The sequence below is a fragment of the Rhineura floridana genome, chromosome 14 (assembly GCF_030035675.1).
Source record: "Rhineura floridana isolate rRhiFlo1 chromosome 14, rRhiFlo1.hap2, whole genome shotgun sequence".
Classification (NCBI taxonomy): Eukaryota; Metazoa; Chordata; class Lepidosauria; order Squamata; family Rhineuridae; genus Rhineura; species Rhineura floridana.
In genome coordinates, this window is record NC_084493.1 from 16836143 (window position 1) to 16863426 (window position 27284).

General features: G+C 43.4%; 1 protein-coding gene across 2 annotated transcripts in view; it reads right to left on the bottom strand.

Annotated features, from left to right (window-relative positions):
- Positions 1-6332: 6332 nt before the first annotated feature.
- ACAN (aggrecan) overlaps positions 6333-27284 on the bottom strand; it is a 70945-nt gene continuing 49993 nt past the window's right edge. The window contains exons 15-20 of one of the 2 annotated variants that reach the window (XM_061595462.1): positions 26851-26964; positions 19563-19721; positions 17199-17281; positions 15839-15983; positions 12850-13032; positions 6333-7258 (exon numbers count right to left, since the gene is read on the bottom strand). In XM_061595462.1, coding sequence (XP_061451446.1) covers positions 7170-7258; positions 12850-13032; positions 15839-15983; positions 17199-17281; positions 19563-19721; positions 26851-26964 — 773 coding nt within the window. In that variant the 3' untranslated portion in view covers positions 6333-7169. The remainder of the gene's footprint in view (positions 7259-12849; positions 13033-15838; positions 15984-17198; positions 17282-19562; positions 19722-26850; positions 26965-27284) is intronic. The other variant, XM_061595463.1, reaches the window with a different exon arrangement.

Genomic DNA, 27284 nt, shown 5'->3' on the forward strand with positions numbered 1-27284 from the left:
CCTCCGCTTTATAACCTTATGATTCTATGCATTCTAGTGGGCAGTGGAGACCTTTGGTCTTTAATGGACATTGCAAAGCAGTGGTTCAAACATCGTCACAACCCCCCCGACTATCTTGCTTGATCAGTCCAAGGTCCACTTCATCCACTTCACTCTTTCCAACAAAGAGCAGCCAGACTTGATCCCTTGAAATCTGTAGGCAAGGCATAGAGATAATGGCCCTGTCCTGCGGTTCAGCCTCAGCAGTTATCATTCAGAGGCATCTTCTGTGCCTCTGCATCTTCTCAGTGGTGGTAACTCAAATTAAGTTACCTACATGAGAAGCCCGCTGGATGAAATGCAAAGCCACAGCCAGTCCATCGTCCTGTCCTCACAGTGGCTGGCCAGATGCCTATGGGAAGCCCACATGCAGGACCTGAGCACAACAGCCATCTCCCCAAATTGTGATTCCCAGTAACTGGTATCCAGAGGTATACTGGCTCCAACCGTGGAGGTGGTTCAGTGCTCCTAGTAACAGCCTTATCCTCCATGAATGTGCACAATTCCCTTTTAAAGCCATTCAAAGTAGTGGCCATCACTACATCTTGCAGGAGCCAATTCCATAGTCCACTTGTGCACTGTGTGAAGAAGTACTTCCCTGTTGTCCATCCTGATTCTCCCAACATTTTGCTTCCCTGGATAGCCCCGGGTCACAGTAGTATGAGAAAAGGGACACTCTTCTCTTTGGGTTGTATCCAGTGTTAGTTCTGGTCAACGCAGACCCATTGAAATTGGTTCGGTCCATTAACTTCAGTGGGTCTATTCCCAGCAGAACTTAGTTGGAGACAACCGTCCCTTGCTATACACACACCATTCATAATTTTATACACCTCTATCATGTCGCCCTCTACTTGCTTGCCTTTTTTTTTTCTAAACTAAAAAGCCCCAAATGTGGTAACCTTTCCTCATCTGAGAGTTGTTCCAGTCCCTTGATCGTTTTGGTCAGAGAGCCGCCGCCTGTCAGTGTAGACGAGCAAAGAACCTGAACTTATATAAGGCAGGTGCCTAGTTGTTCATTCTGCTCCTCTCCATTTCGGGGAGAGGCTGGCTAGGGCATAGCCACTTCCCTTCTGAGTGTTCTCCTTTGTCTAGATTGAACCACTATCCTCTCCTGCTTCTGGGAGTGCAGTCAGATACTGCTTGTTCAGATAGCTGAAGGTGCTGTGTCAGAGGCCTTATTGCCCACAGTGGGCCCACTTCTCCCACTTGGCTAGAAACAGGAGCAGGATGAATGAAATGAGATAGGAGCCATGCCATCTGTCAGACCCACTTCCAGCACTTCTGTCACCTTAGAATTCCCCATGCTGTGCCAAGAGCAAGGGCAGACAAGGCTTTTGCAAGAAAAGAGCCATACGTGAAAGCCATGTCTATGGGGGATGAGGAATCTGGCTTTCCAGATGCTGCTGGACAGTAGCTCTTATCATCCCTAACCACAGGCCATGCTGGCTGGCTAGGTCTGAGAGTTCCTCAACATTTGGAGGGCACCATGTTGGCTATGCCTGGCCTCAAGACTTTTAAGCAGCAATGAAGTCTAGAAACTTCCTCTCTCTCTCTCTGTCTCTCTCTCTTTCCATAGTGAAAGTTGAGCTTCTTGGGAATCTTAGTTGGTTCTCTGTGCACGATATTATATTCTGTGCTCTCTGTCATTCACAATACAACAGCATTACCTTCTCTGAAAACCCTTACGTGGTGCTATCTTGCCACTATTATAGGAAGCTCCCTGCCTTCCACACTTTTGTACTTATGTGCTCCATTGCCAAGCCTGCCTCAGATTTAGGTTTTGCTGTCAAATGTTGCGGCTTTCTTCGACATCTGCAAATAAAGCTCTGAAGAAAACCATCAAGAAATTTGTGGGATATCATTCCACTTTTTGTGTTGTGTGTGCCCCACTCACTCAGAGAAGCTGTTCAACCAACGCAAACATTTTTGATGGGATTTGGAAGCTGTCAGATGTGGAAGCCCTAGTTTTTGCTTTTAGGGAAAAGCTTTAGGGACAGAAATAGCACTGGAGAGAGAGAGAGAGTGAGTAAATAAGTAAGAGAAGTTTGCAGACAGAAAGGAGGTTTTGAAAAGTGAAATCCATCGGGGAACTTGTGGGGGAGGGGAGAATGGAAAGGAATATCTCTGTGTGTCTGTCTGTGTAGGGGCCAGGAGAGGCCACAAACCTGATGGAAGGAGCCTTGAATGAACGGCATTCATGTATATGCCAATGATTTAATCAAAAGCCTGTGCTTATCTTTGCATAACATATCAAAGAACTCCCTCCTTCAATATTTAATTAAAATTAATCTCCCACCTTATGTAATGAATTTAAAAAGTTTGCAGAGGTTGTTTGCTTTCTCTGCTGTTAATAAAGCAAGTGTGGTAAGGAAATGTAAGGAACAGGCTGTGCAAACACATGATGATGCTTAAGGTAGTCATATTTGACTGCCCTTCCCATTTATTCACATGGCTCTCATGACCCATTGGGAAATTTGATTCCCACCTTAACAGCACCCCAAAAGAAACAGTTGAAATCGCTGCTGCACTTTTCCTTTATGATAGAGCTAGAAAGGGATGAATCTATTTCAGTTTCTATTTTTTTCAGTTCTTCACATCGCTTTGTAATTTTTTTTAAAAAAAGTTCTCATGAAAATGCAGCATTTTACTGTGATTTCCCCCCCAATATACACATTATTTTTTTGCAATTTGCCTAATAGTTATTTTCACTAACATATGCTTTACTTTAAGTATATGCATTTTTGACCACATGTCTTGGTTGGAGAAATGTATGCAAAATTGAGAGAAGTGCAAATTTCAAAGGACGGCTGTGTTTCAGTAGGTGCACCTACAAATGCAAATCCAGTTGGTTTCTCTTTAAATGCAAATAATCAAATTTCTTCCCCAACCCTAGGTAAAGCTGCTTTGGAAACTAACAAAAGATGTAATAAGTTGGTGCTCAAGTTAAAGGTCCATTGAATTGTTTATGGCAATTAAGTGAGTGGAACCACTGCAATTGCTGAACAGACAACATACCCGTATGTCTGTCCAACTCAGACTATATGTCTTAGCTCAGTGGCAGAGCAAATACTTTGCATGAAGGAGGAGCCAGGTTCAGTCCCTGGCACCTCCAGTTTTTTATTTATTCATATTTATTTATCAGTTTATGAATCACCTTTCATATCCATTTTGCAGTGGTTTACAACCATACAAGAAAACAACCAAAAGAGGTTTAAAAACAGTACAAGTAAACCACAACAAAAGCTTGTCAGAACAAGAATGTCTTGTCGAAACAAGCGTGTTGAAATAATTATGTTTTCAATTGTTTCTGGAGAGTACAAACTGTGAGTCGTATTCAACTAATGCTTGCTCAGAGGAGGCCCATTGGAATGAATGGCCATGACTTAGGCTTATTAATTTCAGTTAGTCTACTCTGAGTAAAAGTTAGCTGACTACAATCTCGTGGGCACCTGTTGTATCACACTAGGATGCTGTTCCACACAAAGGGGTAAACAACACTAAAAGCCCTGCCCCAAGATGATATTTTAATACCTTGAAGGATAGATTCTCCCTTAGAACACAATGGTCTACTCTGTCAGGCACCGATGGGGAATGTGTGGCCCTCCAGCTGTTGGACTGCAGCTCCCATCAAACTCCCAGCCAGCATGGCCAATGGTCTGGGATGATGGGAGTTGTAGTCCAGCAACATCAGGAGGGCCACATGTTCCTGATCCCTGATGTAAGGCAGTCTCTTCATTAAAAGAACCCAGGAAGGAAGTGACATGAAGCTCCTGAGAGAGCTGCCCCCAATCAGAGTAGGCAATACTCAGCCAGATGGAGAAATATTTTGACTTGATATAAGGCAGCTTCCTATTTGCCTGCACAACAACAGCACGTTGAGACTGTGGTGATAGCAGTCCATACTTGATGCCCTTGTCCTGCCCCTTCTCCTGCCTTGATGGATAGACAACTTTCTTTACACCCCCTAAGCTTCGCCAATGTGCTTTTGAGGTAGCCTGTTCTTTCCATAACATGGCCTCTGACCCGGAATGATGTGTGCACACAAATGGTGATGTGTGCACATATGAGCCCAATGCATGCACGCAGACACACACAGCATGCAACCTGCACCTCAGCAAGGATAAAATATAACAAGTTTTATTGTACAGGGTTCACAACAACGCTGATAGCTGTTTGCATTTTGAGTCTTGCATTCTATGCATAAGAGTTGCCAAAAAAAAGAAGAAAAAAACTTCTGGATTGGGTTCCTCCCTTTTTGCTTTTTTCCAGAAAAATCAGACAAGCTCTTCTTTGCTTCATTCCATATCCCCAACCCCCAGATCGTCCCCCCTTCCCCACTTGATAAAGAACACACATCAAAAGCCAGGCTCCTACCAGCATCCTAGAGACATTGGCGAGTCCATTTAAATTACTGTAAAAATGACTAGTTTTCTCTCTGTTTTCAATAATTATTACCATTATGCTTTAAAAAATATAAATAGGTGCAGGGAATCCAAGTGCCCGGCACAGTCCCCCTTGAGAAAGCGCCATCTCAGGATGGGAGCGGCTTTGCTGTATGTCTTGGGGGTAGGAAACAGCCCTGAGGGGAAACACAGGCTTATGAGATTGCATTCCATATATATTTATACTTGCACTTTTCAGATGCATGCAGCAGAATGAGAAGAAAATGGCTGAGGAAGCAAACCTCGGATGTTGCTAAGTCGAGTGATTCTGTGGCTCAAGTTATAGGGAGGCCAGAGGGGGCTCAGCCCCCTTACCTTTTGTGCCAGCCCCTTAACTACTGTTTTTCAAAGGCTATGGGGAGGCGGGGTGGGCAGTGGAGACGGGTGGCTCTGATATCAGCGGGGCAGTGAATGCGCTCCAGGTTTTAGTCCTAAGTTTCAAGGATCTGTCCAAGGTTCTGAACCCATATTGAAAATATGTTTCAGCACCTTGGACAGATCTTTGACATGAAGGACTAAAATCCAGCATGATTCACTGCCTCATTGATATCAGAGCCACCAGTCTCCACTGGGGGTTCATGATTTGGCTAAAAGTAGGGAACATCAAGGCAAGGGTGGTGTTTGTCGACTTCATTAAGGACTCCACTGCCTTCTTGCCTTCCCCCTCCCCTCCCCTCCCTTGTATAATTTGAGCATTATTCTGACAGGAAGAATCAACAAATTCCTTCCCAAATGAAATGATTGGCAGAAGGTTCAGAAAAACAGAAGGAAGCATAAACTACCTCACAAGGTTGTTTGTGAAGATAAAATTGGATAGACCCTAGCCTACTCTTCTGAGCTCCTTAGAGACAAGGCTGAGATCTGTAGTAGCCATGCATTTGTACAATGAAATACATTTAATTTATGGAACTAAGCATCGTTCAAAATAAGTTTAGCTATAAGCTTAAGATGTCTTTAAAAAAAGGATTAGAAAACTTCATGGAGCAAAGGACTATCATGATAGCAAAAACAAAAGGGAGCCTCAACAGACAGAGGCAGTATATCTCTGGTTACCAGATGCTGAAATGCTATCATGCATTGTCCCAAAGGGCCATGGCTCAGTGTTAGAGCATCTGCTTTGCATGCAGAAGGCCCCAGATTAAATCCCCGACATCTCCAGGTAGGGCTAGGAAAATCCCCGGTCTGAAATCCTGGAGAGCCACTGCCAGTCAGCGTAGACAATACTGAGCTAGATGGACCAATGGCAGTATATGGCAGTATATGGACCAATGGCAGTATATGGCAGCTTCCTATGTTTTTATGCCTTACTTACAAAATCCCCAAAGGAATTTTGCTTGCTGCCTTTGAAGCTGGAAAGTACATACATTGGCCAAAGTGGTAATTTACCACAAGTTACACATTTGTAACTTCTTGCCAGGTGTTGGGGAGATTTATTTTTTTTTACTACCCTTCCAAACAAAAACCAGGGGATCCCAGGATGTGGCCAAATGGCAGGATACTATGGATGGCCACCTTAGAAAGTGGTTACATTCATTCATATGGTGGCTCGGCCATGAATCTCATTGGGTGACCTTGGGCCAGTCGCTGCCTCTCAGCCCCAGAGGGAGGCAGTGCTAAACCACCTCTGAATACTGCTTGCCATGAAAACTCTGTTCATGGGGTCGTCCATAAATTGGAATTGACTTGAAGGCAGTCCATTTCATTTTTCAAATACAGTCTGCATTCACCCAGCATGCTAGAGTTGAGGAAGTCTTTGGAATGACCCATTAAGAGCGATTCTGAAGTGCTTATTATGAAGCCGGTCTGCCAATTGTCAGACTTCAGTCTTTTTGCTCTCCTCATTTACTCTCCCATTTCCTTCACACAATTTAAAAGATTAAAAAAAATTGGAGGGGAGGAGAAATTGACTAAGAGTCACTGGAAACTGACAAGGAAAAGGGGCCAGGAGGAAAACAGGCCCAGAGACCCATCATTTAGCTTTGCCCCCTGTTTCTTTTTCATTGCCACTCTGGCTGGTCAGGTGTTCTCGTTAATTTCAGCCTCCACACATTATTTTACATTTTGCATTTATTTAAAGGAATCAACATATCCAAATGAGCAATGGCTGTTTCCCCCACCTCTCTGGGAGAGGTGGAAGTCCTCTTTCCCTTCCCACTGAAATGGCTTAACCCATTTCACTTAAAAAAAAAAAATACACACTGTCTCCCAGTGGCCCCCTCTGAACTGTTCAAGGTATGCTGCAGCAGTGGGAAGAATCTGGGTGGGCTGGGGAAGGAGAAACACAATTGCTTTAAAAAAGAGGGGGGGAGAAGAAAAGAGAGAGGCATGTCCACCCTGCAGATCAAATTACATTGCCTGTGAATAAAATCAGGACGTCCCCCCTCCACAAAAAATAACAATCTTTATTATTTAACTTAACCCTCACCCTGAATTGGCCCTCACCATCCCCTTCCCCCCAAAGGCACAAAGATAATTGAATCCAGACAGTTAGCAAAAAATAAAATGCTTTTGCTTTGGTGTTTTGCAAAAATGTCTTCTCTCTCTTTTTACATATACACAAGGTGGGTTTTTTTCTTTAATATATTTTTTCCTTATATAAAACATCAAAAAAGCAACAAGAAGAAATTGATTCTGTTAATATAGCTGTTCCATAAAATCTCTCTTTCCGCTCTCTTATCTCTCCCCTCTCTAATGGGTGGTTCTCTGTGCCATTCCTCTATTGGTCCTTGATCGAGTCCGTGGACTTCTCTTATGTAGTCTGTGTTTGTAGGTGGAAGCTGTGGGAGGGGAATGAGAAGAAAAGACACCTTGTTACCTAGGGGATGGAGGGTATAGAGACTCCGCTTGTCCTTAGCTGGCTTGACCAACCCCCCCCCCTTTCTCTCTGGAAAAACACTACGTGTTGTTTCTCCAGCTCTCCATTCCAAATGTGCCACGGCGCCAGTATGCTTACTGCTGCACAATTGGGCCTTCTCTCATTGCCGGCACTCTGGGACCTGGTGAATCAGCTGGGCGTCTTTTCATTGCACTTCATAGCAGGCCCTTGCCCATTCCTCCTCCCCATCAAACATTAAAGGTAAAAAAATTGGGCTGGGTGTGTGTGTGCCAGAGACAATTCTGTTACTGTTTGGTGGGGGAATAAGGGTGCCATTTCCCATAGCTGTTAAGAGGGTAAGACATCACCACCATTACGGCTCATGAGGTGGCATCCCTTCATATTGCTGTTTGTTCCATAAGTCATAGTTAGATAAGAGAAGATCGCTTTCTCTTTACAGAGGATGAAGCCAGAAAATGGGCCAAGACATGTTGGTGGGATGAAAATCTAAATGCCCTCTTCCCCGTTGCAAAAAATATAACAAGCTAAATAATCGACCATGGGCTCCTCCAGATGACCTATTTATTAAGCATCCATTCTGATATGCTTACACAAGGCTTACGTGGAGATTAGATTATATCCAGTCTTTATTGAGCATTTGTTCTGATTTCTTTGTGGCGCAGTTATATGACAAAAAGCATCTATCCTTCAACCGTCCTGATTTGTTTGTGGGGTGTTTATACATCTTCCCATTATTAGTTAAATCCTCAGTTTTCAATATATTTCCTCATCACTTTCCAAACTGCAAAAATAGTCTGCTTCTATTTGAAAGTCAGTTCATTGTGCCAGGGTGACAGACCACTTGAATTCACTTTAATTGTGCAAATGCCAAATGCCAGTATGCACTTGAATGCATCCTGCAAAATAATGACAGTCTGGAGGTGCCCACTGTGCTGTCCTTTAAGTACTATGCCACCTAAAGCAGGCCACCCCACTTCATTCTAATACTAGAGCTGGCTCTGGTTATGAACTATCTGGAGCTGGCTCAAATAAATGTTCCAGGGAACCAATGGCCATCCAGATGTTGTTGGATTACAGCTCCTATTATCCCTGAAGCTGATGGGAATTGCAGTCCAAGGGTAGGCTTTTGTAGCCCAAGAACCAGGTTCTCCATGATAAAGGCAGTCTAGAGAGCCAAGTCAAGGGGTGCTTGTCATGCTAGAAGTAGTACATGAATTCAGCCTCTCCTCCTGCTTTCAGCATTGACAGCTTAGAAAGAATCGCAGAATCCTCTGGGATTCTTCATTGGTAGGCCAACTTTGCCACAGATTTATTTCAACAAAATGTAAAGCATTTGGAGAATGGAAAGGTGGGATGGATCTACAATGGGAATATGACCTTCTCCTCTGCAGTTTAGGCTTAAATCAGGGATGGGGAACCTGTGGCCCTCCAGATGCTGTTGGGCTCCAGTTCCCATCAGCCCCAGCCAGCATGACCAATCGTCAGGGATGATGGGAGTTGTAGTCCAGCAACATTCCTCATCTTTGGCTTAGATAGTTTCCCATCACTGTCTTCGGCGGACAAAGCCAAGTCTGACCTGATATCAGGCAGCTTTTTATGTGCCTTGATGGCTCTATAATACGCAATTGGCTCAGTAATAAATAACGGCAAAGGGTTCTGCAGAAAAGAAATTGCCGGAAGACAACAAAAAAGATGATGGAATGGAATCAAAAATGATGAATGGGATGGAAGGTCAGGCTGTCGGATCCCAACGTTGATCCTCAGACGCTCTGTGAAGTCACCAAGATATTCTCCATAACTACAAAGTCTGAAAGCAGTGCCAATAGGGAAGTTGTCTCTTGTACATTCCTTGGCATCTCCAAGTAGAACGTAATATGAGATGTCTGCCTGAGACCTTGGACTGCTGCTTCCAAGCAGAGGCGACTAAGATGTTGGTGGATTACAACTCCCACCATCCTTGACCACTTGCCCTTGGACTAAAGAGACTGTTGGTTTCATCCAGCAGGGCTCTTCTGATGTTCTTAAGTGTCTCAGTGTTCCCAGATTTCCCTACCACCACTACTGGAAAATCGCTGAAGCTCTTGGCAGACCACTTCATGATTTTTCTACCTGCTGTAGCAATTGTAAAGCACTGTGCTAGATGCTGTATGATTTTTATTTGTATTTTTATTGCGTCTTTTATTTATTACTGTATATTGTATTTGATTGTATTACAGTTTGCATTCCACAGAATTCAAATGGCAATACAATAAAATACAATATAAGAAATAAAGGAAGCAATAAAATACAATTAAAATCAATGTGAATATTTAATATGGTTATGCTGTGGACCACCTGGATGAAGCTCGCAGACCACTGGTGGACCACGGACCGCAGTTTGGGAACCCCAGGTCTAGGCCAAGGGTAGCCAATGTGGTGCCCTTCCAATGTTGTTGGACTTCAAGCCAGCATGGCCAATTGGCAGGGATGTTGGGCATTGTGGTCCAACAGTGTCTAGAGGGCACCATCTTGGCTACCCCTGATCTAGGCTGCCCAGGGTGGGAAGTGGTTATCCTCAACCAAGGTGAGAATGTCCGCAGACAGACCAAGGGTCAGGGGAGATATAAAGGCTGAAGCTGCAGAAGGGAAAGTTATGTGGGGCTTCCCTTGCACTTCACCCCAAAACTGCAATTAGGGCAGAATGCTGCAGCCAGACTGCTGATGGGAGTGAGACCCTGTCAGCATATAACACTTCTGCTCAGAAGTCTGCACTGGTTGCCAGTTTGTTACTGGGCCAAGTTCAAGGTGTTACTACTGATATATAAAGCCTAAACAGCTTGGGACCAATTTACTTGTGGGACCACCCTACCCTGTATGTGCCCACCTGAGCACTTTGATCCACGGAACTAGCACTGTTACAGGTGCTACATAATACCCATTACACACGTGCAAGTAATTATTCTTTTACTATTCTTTGGAACTCCCTGCCGATTTTCATCAGGCAAGCACCTTCACTGTATTCCATTCAGTGGCTGCCTAAAACTTTTTTGTTTAGTCAAGCCTATCCAGACACATAGATGTTGATGTGTTTTAATCATTTTAGTTAGTTGCTGTTTTAATTGTTTTAAAAATGTTGTTAATTACTTGTATTTAATTTTTTATTGATAATTTTAAATGGTTTTTGTAAGCTACTTAGAGGGGTTTTTTTTACAATCAAGTGGTACATAAATTTTGTTTAATAAAATGTAATAATTTTCAAACACGGCCTCCCATCATGGATCTGTTCAGATTTTCCTTTCCCCAAATACATTAGTCTCAGGAATGGGCAAATCTGTCCATTTTAGTTTCTCTCATTTTTCCAACCTGAAATCCAGTTCTTCACATTTCTGCATCAATTTGCTTTTTTTTTTTAAACAGTCCTCACAACAATTAGCCAGCATTTCAGGGTGCATGTCTCCCAATATTCACATTTTTGTATGTAGTTTTGGCTAATGTACACATTTTTACAAGTCATTTTCTCCTTATGTAATGCATTTTTATATCTTGCTTTCACTAATATATGGATTTTTATGCACACTTCCCCCTAATATGTGCTTTTTTTGTACACATTTTTGGGTTGGCAAACTGCATCATAAAATTAGGAGAACTCTGAATTTCAAAGCATACCTATGTTATGATTCATGTATTGTTTTGGGAATATATGAATAGGTGGGTTCTCATTAAGATACAAATGGAACCAAATTTCTCCCCCATCCATACTCAGAAGTCTTTTTTTTTTTAAAAAAAAACCCACAGTTAAGTTGATTCCTAAATCTTTTATTGGCCAATTAGGAGCAGTAGTGAAGTAGCAAATTCAGAAGTGCAGGGTCCCTTCATGATAGACATGGCCACACCCCCTCCTTTTTTGCTGTGGGGGTGAGAATGAGATCCTTGTTAACGTCTTCTCCCACAACAACAGACATCCCTAGGAGCCAATCAGCATGAAAGGGGAGAGTGTTAGCTACTGAAACTGTAATCTCAGTGCCTGACTCACCTCCTTTCACTCCGATTGGCTCCAATCAGCAGGAAAGGACAAGGAAGCACATTACCACTGAGAAGAGTCAACACACTCTCGTTTCATGTTGATTGGTTCATGGGATGCTGGAGATGTAAGGACCCTGCTGGGAACCTGCTCCCAAAAAAGTAAGAGGTCTAAGACCCCCTGAGACCCTGGATGACTACACCACTGTTTAGGAGGGAAGGTTAATTAGATACAGTCTAGAATAGCCTTTCCCAACTAGTGGGCCACCAGATGTTGTTGGACCACAACTCCCATCGGCCTCAGCCAGCATTGCCAATGGTCAGGAATGACGGGAATTGTGGTCCAACAACATCTGGTGGCCCACTAGTTGGGAAACGCTGGTCTAGAATATTCTCTTGCCTTATGAGTCTCCTCCCTGCCCTCTGTTCGTTCACAGTTGAGAGGACTCAAAGACTTACAGAGAGGTTTGCTGAGCATAGCATGTTGGCCAAGAAGTACTTGCCAACTTTGGCATCACTATTGAATTAAAACTTCCAAAAGCTGAATTTCTAGCTTCTAGCCCTGTGGTCCAGCCCTATCTGGGAGAGGTTTAGACCTGTAATCCTTTTCAGACACTTACCCCATCTGCAGTACATGATGCCACTTTAAATGGTCATAGCTTTCCCCAAAGAATCCTGGGAACTGTGGTTTGTTAAGATGCACTGAGAGTTGCTAGGAGACCCCTATTCCTCTCACAGAGCTACAATTTCCAGAGTTCCCTAGGAAGGGGGACTGAATGTTAAACAACTCTGGGAACTACAGCTCTGTAAGAGAAATAGGGGTTTCCAATGGAGTGCTGCTGGACTGCTGCAACTCCCATCAGCCCCAGTCCTTGGAATCATAGCATGCGGAAAGGCTTAATACTTCCTCCAACATGCCATGAGCCCAATTCCGATTGCAGCCGCCATTTGAACTGAACATGTTAGTTTGTTTTTTTAAATCTTGCATTTTATGTATCGTCTAGTCATGACATCATGTGCTTTAAATGTATGGTGTGTATTTTATTTATTTATTATTTGATTTATATCCCAACCTTCCTCCAAGCAGTGGCAGTGTACACACTGAAGTCTCACTTGTGAAAAGGCCCTAGAACTTCCAGTAGGGCTGTGTATTCACAGAAAAACTGGTGGTTATCCTGTATGTTCTAGTGCCATTATCCTGACACTTTTCTAACCACAAAAAGTCTGATAAGAAAAGTGATGGAAAATTTCAATGAAAGTGCGAGGTAACAACCACTAGCTGGCCATCTCGTATCATCTCAGCCTGAATATATCAAGATGAATGCTCTGTAAGTGCTCACATCACAAAAGGTCCTGGGTTCAATCCCAGGCATCTCCAGGCTGGGCTGCGAATGATGGTGCAGATAACCCTGGAGAGCCACTGCCAGTCAGAGTAGGCCATTCAGAGCTAGATGGACCAATAGTCTGACTCAGCATAAGGCAGCTTCCTACATGATCATGGTGTGAACAGTAGAGATATAGACCATTACATACGATCGATGCAGGCTATCCGTGGCTCTTCCCAGTGCCCGTTGGGTTGACACCGAATGGTGGGCAGGTGGCGCTGAATGTAGCCCTGATTGCACTGGTACCGCACCATGGAGTTGATCTCGTAGCGCTCCTTCTTCTTCCCAAAGTACCTGGCATTCTCGACCATGGGTGGGTCTCCGCAGGCAACTGGTGGAGGAAAGGGAATCCTTCAGAGTGGCTTTCAACACAAAGCAGCTCATTGACTGGTGGTTGGATGCTTTCTTTTATTATCCTAGTAATTTTTATTATTTTCCTGCCCCGAATGTGCAGTGACATCTTGCTTGCGCACTGACAGGATGGTGCAGATAACCAGGCCGCCCTAGGGTGAGAGAGCTAATCCAGGGGTACTTTGCCCATCCATAATGGGGAAGGGCCGTAGCTCAGTGGGAGAGCATCTGGCTTGCATGCAGAAGGTCCAGGGTTCAATCCCCGGCATCTCCACGTAGTACTGGGAGAGACTCCTGCCTGAAACCCTGGAGAGCTGCTGCGAGTCAGTGTAGACAATACTGAGCTAGATGGACCAATGGTTTGACTTAATATAAGGCAGCTTCCTATGTTCCTATAAGGAGCTCTGAGACTCTGGTTGTAGAAGGAATTAAGGGGCTCTCTAGTTTGGATGTGTGACTGACAGGATGAGGTTAGACAGGAATTTCCAAAGTACGTGACAGGGCACATTAGTGTTCAGCAAGATAACTTATAGTGTGGATCTGTAAATAAATAAGCTAACTAAAGGCTCCTGTGAGTTCAAACTATCAACCCACAAAGGAGGCCGCCTGCTGTGCCTCTGTATGATTCACTGCTCTAGCTTTGCCTCTTTCTGCCATCAACATCCAATTGGCTGAGTAATTTCAGTTTCTCATTTTCCCTGTCTTAGGTTCAGTTCTCCACATTTCCAATCTGTTTGCAATTTGTTTTTTAAAAACGTCCTAATTTTTGTGCAAATTTCTCCTAATATACACATGCTTGAATGCAACTTTGCCTAATGTTCAATTTTTTTGCAAAACCATCTCCACTGATATAAGGCATGTTTATGTGTTCTTTTCACTACTACATGCATATTTATGCACCCTTTCCCCCAGTATATGCATTTTTTACACGGTGCTTGGCTAGAAAATTGCACTGAAAAATTCAGAGAAATGCAAATTTTGAAGGATGCCTGTGTTTTGGTTCACGTATTGTTTTGGAAAGTGCAAATTTGGTAAATTTGTCTTTAAATGAAAACTGAATCAAATTTCTCCCTCATCACTACTCACACAACAATCCAGGAGAATTTGCTGCTCTGAGTGCAGAGTTTACTCTGTCCTACACACTCTGAAAGCAAATCTTTTTGAGATGTAAGAATCTCCAAGTTTGAGTCAGAAAAAAAGCAGGTCTCAGCTATTAAAACAATGGGGTGGAGGAACTGGGTTAAAAATGGAGATCCTGGGGGATTTGCAAGTATTAGATGCAGGTCTTATGCTTAAAAGTTGCTACATATTTGGGCTGGGGAGTGAGCTCTCTGCAAATTTATCCTTGCCCCGACTCTTGGTGCAGGAAGGGGGGCTCCATACATACTAGAGTCTTTGTCTGCTGTTTGTTCTATGAGGTCTTCAGATGCCAATGTTGCTAAGAGCCTCCTGTCATCAGGTCCATCAGCCAGGCTCTGTGGCTTCAGGGGATCATATTTTCTTAGTCTGTGGCTGCAGAGGACCAGTTCTTTTGTTAAAGTGGCAGCCAGAATAGGAGCCATAAACAATTGATTAACTAGGGATGGGAGACAAAATCAATGCCGTTCACATTTAAAGGCGAATCTATCTAATTTGCACTTCTGGAAACAATATGCAAACTGAAACACAGTCACCCTTTGAAATTCGCACTTTTCCGAATTTGCCAGTGCAGTTCTTCAACCACATAACATGTACACAAATATGCGTTCTAGGTATAGTGTGCATAAAAATGCATATATCAAAGAAAATAACATGCAGAAATGTAACTGGGAAAAGCCTTGTCTTTTCCAGCCATTTACGTGCTTCAGATTGCTGCAGTCCTCAGGGTCCCTATGTCTCCAGGATACTACGAGCCAGTCAGCATGAAAGGGGAGTGTGTTAGCCACTGAGAAGAGTCTTCTAACATGTTATCTTTTTTCTTTCCCCGGCTAGGCAGGAGGAAAACCACAAATGAGGGAGGAGAGTTTTGCGTGGACAAAACAGCAGGGAAGGAAAGCACCTTTTCACTTCCCCTACACGAGGTGTGGGGAATCTTTGGCTTCCCAAATGTTGCTGAAGTAGAACTCCCATCAGCCCTAGTACACATGGCCAATGGCCAGGGATGATGGGAGTTGCAGTTCAGCAACATCTGGAGGGTCAAAAGTTCCCCGCACCTACCCTACTCACAGTCCATCTACCTGCTCTCCATCTACAGCAGCTTTATCAAGGTGAAAAAGAACCAGCCCTGGCAGATTTCTGCCACCTGAAGTGATGGAATGATCTAATCACACATGATACAGTGGGATATACTAGAGTTACCTGCCCTCCAAGGTCTCTTGCTGCATATTTGTGTGAGTCACTGACCCTCTGAAGATATTTGATTTAGGGGAAGGAAACCTGTGACTGATGTTGCTGGACTGATATCTAATCATCCCTGAAGATTAGCCTTGAAATCGCTTCCAAGGGGTTGATGGGCAGATTTCCCATCCCTGATGTAATTACTGAATTTCTTTCTTTCTCACAGCACACCAGCAGATCTCTCAAGTGAGTGATACATACTAGTGCAAGTGTGGGGAACCCTCGGGCCTCCAGAGTTTGCTGAACTACAACTCCCATCATCCCTGGCCATTGGCCATGCTGAGTGAGGCTGATGGAGATTGTAGTTCAGCAACATCTGCAGGCCCAAAGGTTCACCACTAGTGCATCTTGGCACAGTGTTTGGGAAAAGCTGCTGTCTAGGCCTGTAACTGCACAGATTCAAGCCTTACCTGTTCCTTTTTTGCATGTGAACGGGAGGTGATAGTTGCAGGGGACATCGTTCCACTCGCCCTTCTCATGCCAGATCATTACAACACAATCTTCTCCTTTGGCAAAGAAGTTGTCAGGTTGGTTGGGCCGCCAGTTTTCATATTGCTGGGAAAGAAGAGAAAGAAGCTTGCATTGTAACATCAGCGGTGTAGTCATTTGGGGTCTCGGGTGGTCTTAGCCCCCCTATGTTTTTAGGAGCAAGGTCCCATCAGGGTCCCTATGTCTCCAGCATCCTACGAGCCAGTCAGCATGAAAGAAGAGTGTGTTAGCCACTGAGAAGAATCTTCTAACATGTTTCCTTGTCCTTTCCCGCTGATTGGAGCCAATCAGAGTGAAAGGAGGTGAGTCGGCCACTGAGAAGACTCTCCTCAGTAGCCAACAAGCTCCCCTTTCATGCTCATTGGCTTCTAGGGACATCTGTTGCTGTGAGAGAAGGCATTAACAAGGATCTCATTCTCAACCAAAAAAAGAGGGGAGGGGGTGTGGCTATGTCTATCATGAAGGGACCCTGCACTTCTGAATTTGCCACTGTGCCATTGTGTAAAACAGAGAAACAGGCTTTTCCTTAGGGCTAAATTAGACGCAATGGTGGGAAATCAGCAACCAGATCTCCTTTTAAAAAAATCAATCTGGGGATGTAGTGCTGGAAAGGAAAGGGACTAATTCTTGTCCCCTGCTCCGGTTTTCTGATCAAAATTCACACTCACCCGTGCAAAGACATCATTTGCCCTGCAGGCAGTGGAAGCTGGTCCATTTGGGCAAATGGGGCACTGCCCCCCCCAGCTTCAGCCTGCCATCATCCCACCCCCACCCACCTGCCTTCTTTCTTACAGCTAGCCCAGGTGGTGGCAGCATAGTTTGTGACTTCTTTCCTCCATAGCTACAGTGTTACTCCTTGCAGAAAGGGAAGAGGGTGGGGACAAAACTAGAATTAGTCGGCTCTGCCTGTCATTGGCTCTGGCTCCACCTCCACCTATCACTGGCTTTGGCTCCACCTGGCCTCCCTGCCTTCCACCCTATCAGTCACAATGGGCACCAGCCTCCAGTGCCTGTAGGATAAAATATTCAGGTACCATACAGGTACCTGTATATATTCCCATCTCCTCATGGAACATATGGCAGCTTCAGCCAGCTCTAACTCTGACTCTCGTCTTTTTCTCCAAGAAGTGGAAGCCCCTTGTACACTTGGGCATCAGGGGGAGGGTGGTGGAATCCAGTTTGACAACTCCTTCTGAGGAAGGAAGCTTTTTTATTGTGAAGTGTTTCCCATCAGTCCAGAACTATTCTTTGAAAACCATCTCCCTCCAGAACGTAACTCACAAGGGAGTGTCCGTCAGACCAGCGGAAGTCATCTTCAATAGCTCTGTCACTAAGGCCAATCCACTGGTAGTCTTGTGCATTGTCTAGAAAGGAGACACACAGAGAGAAAATTGGTCTGTTACCATTGGGGAAAAGAACATATTTTCCTGGAGAAAAGCTTTGTTCTCTAAGATTATTTTAAGTGAGGGTGCCTCACCTCAAAAAGGATATTGTAGAGTTGGAAAGGTTCAGAAAAGGGCAACCAGAATGATAAAGGGGATGGAGCGACTCCCCAATGAGGAAAGATTGCAGCATTTGGGGGCTTTTTTGTTTAGGAAAAAGACAAGTCAGAGGTGACATGATAGAAGTATATAAAATTATGCATGGCTTGGAGAAAGTGGATAGAGAAAAGTTTTCTCACTCTCTCATAACACTAGAACCTGTGGACATTTAATGAATCTGAATGTTGGAGGATTCAGGACAGACAAACGAAATTACTTCTCCACATGCTGCATAGTTAAACTATGGAATTCAAGAGGCAGTGATGGTCACCAACTTAGATGGCTTTAAACAAAGATTAGACAAATTCATGAAAGATAACGCTTTTCAGGGCTACTAGCCACAATGGCTATGCTCTGCCTCCATAGTCAGAGGCACTATGCTTTGGAATACCAGTTGCTGGAAACTATAGCAGGGGAGAGTGCTCTTGCATGAAGGTCCTGCTTGCAGGCTTCCCATAGGCATCTGGTTGGTCACTGTGTGAACAGGATGCTGGACTAGATGGGCCACTGGCCTGATGAAGCAAGCTCTTCTTATGTTCTTAGGAGTGCTAATGTGGTTTAGGGATTAGTGGGGATCCTGTAGCCCCCAAGATGCTGGTGGAACTGAAATGCCAATCAGCTCCGGCCAGCATGGGTGATCCTTGGAACCGTAGCATGGGGAAAGGCTTAACTCCCCACATGTCCTAGTCCCAATTCCAATCATTCCCCCCTCCCTTGCAGCTTTTGTTTGAACTGAACAGGTTTGCTATTTTTTAAATCATGCATTTCACATATCAGCTAGTTTGCCTCTCTTCCTTCAACTTTAAATGTTTCTGCTAGAGTTTCCACTGAATCATAGACACTAATAGCAATTTCAGTTCTCTGAGTGCCATTCATGATATAGCCAAAATGGCCCAACAGAGGGATGGAATCAGTGTGCTTGGGGAAGCAGAAGTACTAACGAACTCAATTAGGATTGAGCATGCTCTGTTGGAATAGGATGCTGACAGAGGGAAAATGGAAAACTGGGGAGGGGGGAGGTAATGGAGTATCCTGGAAGAGGGCATAGTTGGCTGGCAGGAATTGTGAACACTCCAGATGTATCATCATCATCATCATCTATTGGACTTATTAGTCGCTTGTTACCCAAAGGTCTCCAAGCGACTTACAACACATTAAAAACATAAACACATAATACCATTTTTAATTGGGCATTCTTGATTATTTGTGTTCATGATGGTATTGGGGCAGTTATATGCAATCTCACTTTCAATAGCATTTATGCCTGCAAAAATTTTGGGGTGGACATACTGCTTTGTTTCCAGTCATGTATGTCCTGTAACATCCTGCTGATATCCTGTAACTTTTTATATAAAAAATGTTCCAGGGTGGGGTTTTTTTTGTCCAACTTTTGTCCTGCAAGAGTGTCCCTCCAGCCAGCCAGCCAGCCAGTCAGACAGGCAGCCAGCAACAACAACAACAACAACAACAACAACAACAACAACAACAACAACAACAACAATAATAATAATAATAATAATAATGATGATGTAGGCCATTAAGACCAGAGTCTAAAAAGACCAATTGTGCATTCTGCTGTTTTTAAAACTGCTGCTTGTTTTTAATTGCTAATGGTTTGTGTTAGCTGGTTTTGTTTTTAGGTATAATTTCAGTCTTATTTGGTCCTGTGTTGATTTTACGCAAGCCATTTCATTATGTTGTAGAAATAGTGAGGCATACTACTACTACTACTACTACTACTACTACTACTACTACTACTACTACTACTTATTATTATTATTATTATTATTAATAATAATAATAATAATAATAATAATAAATGTAGCAATACTGGGGAAGCTATGCTGAATAACTAATAAAGCAGAATAATGTGTGAATGATCCTGTATAAATTCACCACTAATGCAGAATACACCCATGAAAAAAAACCCTCAGTCTGGAGGGGCCCTGTATTGCAACATTTTGTTTCAGGTTCCACTTCTAAAGTGAAATTCAAGATGAATGTGTAGTTTGTTGCTCTTTGGAAACCTGAAGTGTGACCTGGAGAGTTTCAGGTCATCTTTGTCTCCTAAGGCCCTGCAGACCTTTCAAGTAACCCCACTCACTGTTCACAAACTCCTGCTCTTCGGGAGTGATGATACTGCTCAGGTGGGACTGATGTTCTCGGCACAGGTTCTCAGCATCCACCCACGTGTGCTTTTCTTCAAAGTGCTTGTAACAGTTGCCTTGGAATTTGGTCCAGCCTGCTTCACATTCTGCCAGATCTGGAAATCAATAAAAAGGATAGATGAACAAGAAGAGAAGGTTTAAGTCTTCCAAATCTCTCCACAGATGTGTGCATGGCCTACTAAGCTGTAGCTGGTGCAGAATGCGATGGCCAGGTCACTGAGTGGCAGACCTGGACAGGCACATGTTACACCTGCACTGAGCATAGGGGTGGAAGAAAAATTTGATTCAGTTTGCATTTGAAGACGAATCTGCACTTTCTGAAAAAATATGCATTCAGAAACACAGCCATCCTTCAAAATTTGCACTTCTCCAGATCTTGCATCATAGTACTCCAACCCAGTAATGTGTACAAAAACACATATAATGAGGTAAAGTGTGCAAAAAGGTGCAGTGTATTTGTGAAAATGACATACAAAAATGCATTATATTAGTAAAAAATCATTTTGCAAAAATATGTAGATTAGGGGAAATTGCATACAAATGTGTATATTCGGAGAAATTTCCGCTAAAATACTAACTCAAGTGGAAATGTGGAGAACTGAACTTAAACTTGGAAAAATCAGCGCTGGCTGCTGATCAGCTACTGGGCCATGTTCAAGGTCTTGTTACTAACATATAAACCTTTGAACAACACGGGAAAAACCCTCTGCCCTTGTAGAAACCTGTAAGGTCACTTAGATCATCTGGGGAAATATTACTCATGGCACTCTGTAGCCTATGGGATATCTTTGAGGGGGTGTCCCCAAAATGGGCATTTGATGCCATTGCCCCTACACTGTGGACTGCCCTTCTCTGTGCCATATGTGAAAGAGCAACCATCAGTAGTTTCAGGTATCTTGTCAAGACACAACCGTTTGCCCATGTTTTCCCTGACCCATAAGGTTGAATTCTGTTATGACTAGATTTCTGTTTTTAACTCTTTTTAAATGTGTTTTTATAATGCTGTTTTATTGTTTTTATGTGATTTTTGTATATAGCTTAGAGATGTTTTAAATATTAAGTGGCTTACAAATGCTTTTAAATACACACATACACACACACATTTATTTGAATAAAATTTACATACCACTTGACTGTAAATAGAACCTCAAAGCGGTTTACAAAAAAACACATTAAAATTGTCAATAAAAGACAATTTACAAAATTCAAAATATAATTGAAAGCAACAGTTAAGCTAAAAACAAAACATATTTTGACTTCTATATCTCTGTATAGATGTATAGGCTTGTTTTTTAGGAGGTGACGAAAAGAGTCCAGCGAAGGTGCCTGCTTGATGTCAGCAGGCAGGGAGTTCTAAAGTGAAGGTGCCACCACACTAAAAGAATGATTTCTTACAAGTGCGGAACGGATATTATGTGGCACCTGTAATATTTCCAGTTCCAGACTGAAGTGCTCGAGTGGGCACATATGGGGTGAGGTGGTCCGGCAATTAAACTGGTTCCATGCTGTTAAGAGCTTTATTTACCTTGATCTTGGCCCAGTAGCAAATTGGCAGACAGTGCCGATCTCTGAGCAGGGGTGTTACATGCGGACAGGGTCTTCCTTCTGTTAGCAACCATGCTGCGGCATTCTGCAATAACTGCAGTTTTCACATGCATAGGCAGAATGAGGCAACTGCCTCAGGCAGATGACTGGGGTGTCACAAAAGGGCAGTTTGTTAGCTATCTAATTTACTGGTAGGAAGGGGAGTGAGATGTTTGTGGGATTGTTTGTTCTGCTCAGGTGTCAAAATAACTTTACCAGCTTTGGGTACTATGTATCTTGAAGGGGGGGAGGGGAGCCACATTTGCCACTTCACCACAACAAGGAAAATGCCCGCCCCACAGACGCCTAGGCGGCACTTTCCTGAACAGGGATGTGATGCATGGCTGTCCCCTCAGGCAAAAAGAGTTATTAACTTCATCGGCCTGAAGGCTTCCTACAGCACCGAGCAACATTTCTAAAGCCTGTTATTTTATTTATGTATTAAATTTATATCCCGTCCTTTCTCCAGGAGGTGTCCAGGGCAGCAAAAAAAAAAACCCACTAAAAACACTCTAATGACATCATAGAAAGCCAAAGAGACAAAAAAAGGGGGGGAAAGAATGGCATTGTCTTTTCAGTCTGCCAAAATCTTAAACCTGAGGAGGGGAGGTCATAGAGAGTCACTTGTGTCCCAAAAAGCTGAGCCTCAGGAAATATTCAGGATGTTTTCTGCGGTAAATTGTCAGCAGGTAAAGAAATCCCTGCAGGACAGTGTCAGGCCCTAAACAGTATAGGTGTACGTGACTGGGGAATTCCAAGTTCAATTAAGGCCGCATCTGCACTATACATTTACAGCACTATGATACCACTTTAAAGAGGCATGGCTTTCCCCCAGAAAATCATAGGACCGGTGGTTTGTTAAGGCTGCTGAGAGAGACCCCCTGTTCCCTTTACAGAGCTACAGAGTTCCCTGGGAAGAGGGACTGATTCTTAAACTACTTTGGGAATTGTAGCTCTGTGAGGGGAATAGGAATCGCCTAGCAACTCTCAGCACCCTAACAAACTGCAGTTCCCAGGATTCTTTGGGGGAAGCCATGACAGTTGAAAGTGGTATGATATTGCTTTAAATATATTGTGCGACATGGCTCAAAAGAACCATTCCTAGGTTTAATGATATATGTGTGTGTTGTAGTTCTGTGTTTTTATTGTATTATTATTGTGGTTTTCAATAAATATAAGGTTTTTTTCTAGAAAGTTTTCCTTAAAAAGGGGGACAGTTACATTTAATATCTAGGAGGCACTTATTAATATTTACATATTTTGCATTTCCCTTATATTTACATGCATTCATTTAACTGTCAATAGTCAATAGGTAATATTGACTAATATTTATACACTTAAATACATTTTGTGTTGAGTTGGATCATTAACTTAGGTCCATTGATTTCAATGGGTTCAACTTATATAATTAAAGAGAGCCAGTGTGGTGTAATGGTTAGAGTGATGGACTAGGACCTGGGAGACCAGGGTTCAAATCCCCACTCAGCCATGAAGCTTGCTGGGTGAACTTGGGCCAGCCACAGTCTCTCAGCCTAACCTACCTCTCAGGATTGTTGTGAGGATAAAATGCAGGCAAGGAGAACCAAGTATGCCACCTTGAGCTTCTTGCAATAAAGGTGGAATATAAATATAATAAAGAAATCAATATCAGGGATGTTGGGAGTTGGAGTCCAACAACATCTTGAAGGGCCAAAGGTTCACCACTCCTGACCTATGCAATTCGCTGCTGTAGGCATTTACCATTGCATGTATCTTTAAAAAGGGTTAGACAAATTGATGGAGGATAGGTATACTGTAGCTATAAAGTAAGTGGAGCCTCCATATTTAAAGGCAGTATACCTCTGTATACAAGATGTAACTAGATAAAGAGCAGGGAGAGGCTGCTCTCTTCAAACTCTGCTTGTGAACTTTTAGCTGGCCACTGTAGGAAACAGTGAACTGGACCTTAAGACCGATCTAGCAGGGTGTTTCTTACATTCTTAAATACGCCTTTTGAAGAGTGTTCAATGCAAGTCCCTGGAGCTTATTGTAAGTAGCACTCTCCTCAGTAGATTACACCACAACTAAACATGGTTTACATAATTCCGGAGGAATTATCTTTCCCCTCATTTTTGCTGTCACAGCTGACTTTGTTCTCTTTAATCCAGTGTGGGTGAAATGATTTACAAAAGAATGTCACCATCTTTATCCCCTGGAATTTTCAGCAATCAGAATCCATACTTGCAGACAGAATGGAGCAAACGTATAAAGAATCTTTGTGGAGCCCTTAATGTAGTATTCTTCAATGTTTTCAGACCTGCATGTTTAACCAAACATGCATTTGGAGACCCATTCCTTTTTTTTTTAACCATACATTTGTATACAAGTAAAAAAAATGAGTCAGATGCCAAGCTGCATTTCAAAACATTGCTCTAAACAAGAAAGAAACCCATGTAACTCCTTTTGGGAGGTAGCATCTTATATATCTTTTTCTCTGGAGAGCTTCAACTATGTTCTCTGCCTTAATTTCACTCTTGGGCCTGATGTATGGACTGAACTCTGAAGGCATCTGAGGCTGCAACCTCGCTGAAGCTAAGCAGATCTGGGTATGGTTGGTACCTGGATGATAGACCACCTGGGGACCTCCCTGCCCCTTACCCCCATGCACCTCTCAGCTGTGTTATAAAAAGGCAGAATGTAAATAAAACAGATGTTTCAATGTAAGATCAGAGAGGGAAAAGAAGTAGTGAAAAACTTTGCAAACTATGTTCCTGCTCTCCACTTCTAAGAACTGAGGGTGGTGTGATAGAGCCATCACTGCCCCATGGCATGCACCAGGGATGGGGGGGGCAAATACAGCCCTCCAAGCTCTTTGTCTGGCCCTTGAGATCCTCTCCAGGCCACACATCCCCACCAGCCCTGCTGTGCCCCCTCCTTGAGTCTTTTTGCCTGGATGAAAAGTATCCTTGAACTCTGATAATGCTTCTTGCCTGCCTGAACGGAGGTCAGAGAGGGGTGTGCAAGGGTGTGTAGAAGCTAGCCTAATGTAAAAAAGTAAAATTCATGTTTATTGCTCTGTTCACTGGCATGTGGACCCCGGAAGCTTGCCCAGAAGGAAATTTGGCCCTTGGACTGAAAAAGACTCCTTGCCCCCCTAGTGTACACACACAAGGGATGGGCAAGAAATTAGATTCAGTTTGCATTTAAAGCTGAATCTATCAAATTCGCACTTTCCAAAACAACATGAGAACCGAAACACAGGCATCCTTCGAAATTTGCACTTATTTGAATTTTGCAATGCGGTTTGCCAACCAAACAATGTTTACAAAAATGCACATGATAGGGGAAAGTGTAGTTAAGATGAATAGAGGAGTGAAAATAACATGCAAAAATGCTTGATACGATGAGAAATGACTTGCAAATATGTGTACATTTGTCCAAACCGCCTCCAAAAATGTGTTTATTAGGAGAAATTTGCACTAAAATGCTGGAGATTTTTAAAAAGATGCAAATTGCTGCAGAAATGTGGAGGACTGAAGATTGGAACAATGAGGAACGAGAGTACTGAAGTGCACAATTTCTTTCTGTCCTATTTACCAAGGTAAGTAAGCAGGAAAAAACCTCTGTTTGGCTGTTTGTTCCTCTCATACTGTTTTATAAAGTAAGTGGGTGGAATGTAGAAGTCAAAGATGCATGATTATTTTTTAAGATGCAGGGGTACCATCCTAACCCACTTCTTCCTATCTACTTATTGGTAAGAAGATGTGCTGGATCTATTTTCTTACTTGAGACTCCTGGAAAATAAATATCATTCACTTTCATCACCACCGCCACCAAGGAACTCATCAGCATTTACACAGAGAGAATGTTGTTGTTTGGGAGGGGGATATCTAGGGGAAGGAGAGAGGGTTGTAGCTCAATGGTAGAGTATTTGCCTTGCATGGCCAATCCCCAGAATCTCAAGGTAGGGCTGAGAGAAAAACCTGCCTGAAGCTCTGGAGAGCCTCTGCCAGTCAGTGTAAATACTGAGCTAGATGGACCTGGGATCTGACTCACTATATAAGGCAGTTTCCTATGTTCCTATGAGGAAAAACTGAAAAAGCATATGAGGAATGAGGTTGGCATCGCCAACATCATTTAATGTACAGTATCTGACTGGACTGGCAGTTGAATCATGTCAATACTGGCAATGGCATAGTACGCTCCACTGCAGCAAAGGGCAGTGTGCTACTTCTGGGGGTGCAGGACAGGTCATGTGGCACACAACACTGCCCTCCAGCAGAAGAGTACAGTCAGGAGGAGTAGCCAGGGCGCTCCCCCCACTGCTCTCCAGCATCTGCTGCCTGAAGTGGTCACCTCACTCTGCCTAATGATAGGGCTGGCCCTGCCCCTTAGGGTAGCACCTCCGAGGGATGTAACATGGCAGTGGGTTCCATTCTAACTTGTCTTTGACACAATCAGCACTGTTTCCATTCTGTGCTGTTCAGTTTCCCCCAAATATTGTGTTATTTATCTCACTGTCTGCTATTTAGCATATTTAGCTCCTGCTGAGAGGAAGGGCAGGATATAAATAAAATAATAAATAAAATAATTTACTTTACTCACATAATTTATGTAAATTATGAATTTGATGTAATTAATGACATAATCATTCCAGTACAAAGGCCTCTTTAACTTTCTCCTATTAATTTCTGTAGGGTCTACTGAGAACTGACTTAGACCCTACCTCCACAGCCTCGCCTTATTTTCTGTTTCTTGAAATGATGCTTCAGTGTGATTTCAGCTTGGACTTTTAAGAGCGTGACCAAGAGAAACAATGTTGGGAACTGCCTGATGAAGGCTTCCTTTGCTTTCTAAATGTGACCAAGAGAATATCCAGAAGTCTTAGAGCTACAAAGAGAGAGAGAATCAACCTATGGAAACGGCTTACTATATAACAAGATAAATATAGGCTGGTAAACAAAAGGGCCAGCTTTTCTCATGGTGAAAATGTATCATACCCCGTATTTCCAATATTCAGGCTTTGAGTACTGTTGCTTATGTAGCTAAAAGTGGCATCACCGGCTCGCAAGAGGGAGGCATCAGCAGGTTTAAGGGGATCTCAAAAGTTTGCACACATTTTAAAAAAAACCTGGTAAAAAAACTCTAGGGAAAGGGTCACAGCTTAGTGATAGAACATCTGCCTTGCATGCAGAAGGTCGCAAGTTCAATCCCCAGCATCTCCAAGTAGAACTGGGACTCCCTGTCTGAAAGCCTGGAGAGATGCTGCCAGTCAGTGTAGACAATACTGAGCTAGATGGACCAATGGTCTGATTCAGTATAAGGCAGCTTTCTATGTTCCTATGAACCCCAGTGAGGTCTGAGCATAGTCAGTGGCCATGGTGTGCTGACTAACCATTTGGTGGGAGGTGGGAGAACCAGAAAACCGGGGGGAGGAATGGAATGTAGTGGCTAGAATCCTAAGCACTGCATGCTACAACATTTTGCTGCAGTTCTCACTTTTAAAAAAAGTTATTAAAGAGTTAGCCATGAAGAGATGAGGATGGGATGGGATGGGAGGACTGTGTGTATGTACCAGGTTGCTTTCCCTCCCCAACCCAGGGAAGAGAGAAGGGGTGCAGCTGTTAGTACAATTAGCTGAAGCAGGTAGGCAGACCGTACCAATGTCACAGAGGTCCCCTCCGTAGCTGGGAAGGCATAAGCATTTGAAAATGTGGATGCCATCGACGCAGGTAGCTCCATTCAGACAGGGGCTGGAGTGGCACTCATCAATGTCTGCAAGAAATCAAGGGCTGCCATTAGGACTTGGGCTGGGGTGGAAGTCCATCAACAGGGGAACTGGTTTCCTTGCTTGTCTTGAGGGGTGGGAGGAGGGGTGGGAAAGAAGAATGAACAAATGGTTTGGAGAGGCAGCGGGGAAAACCTGGATGCAGCAGTTTCCCTTTTAGAACTGTTGCTGAAGAAGTAGAAAAGGAACGGGGAATTGGAAGGACTGGACAGGATACGATTGCATAGCATAGCTTAGCTTAGTTTAGCACAGCCTAGCATAGCATAGGGCTGGATTTTCCTTTTGGTTACCAGCAGGTATGACGGAC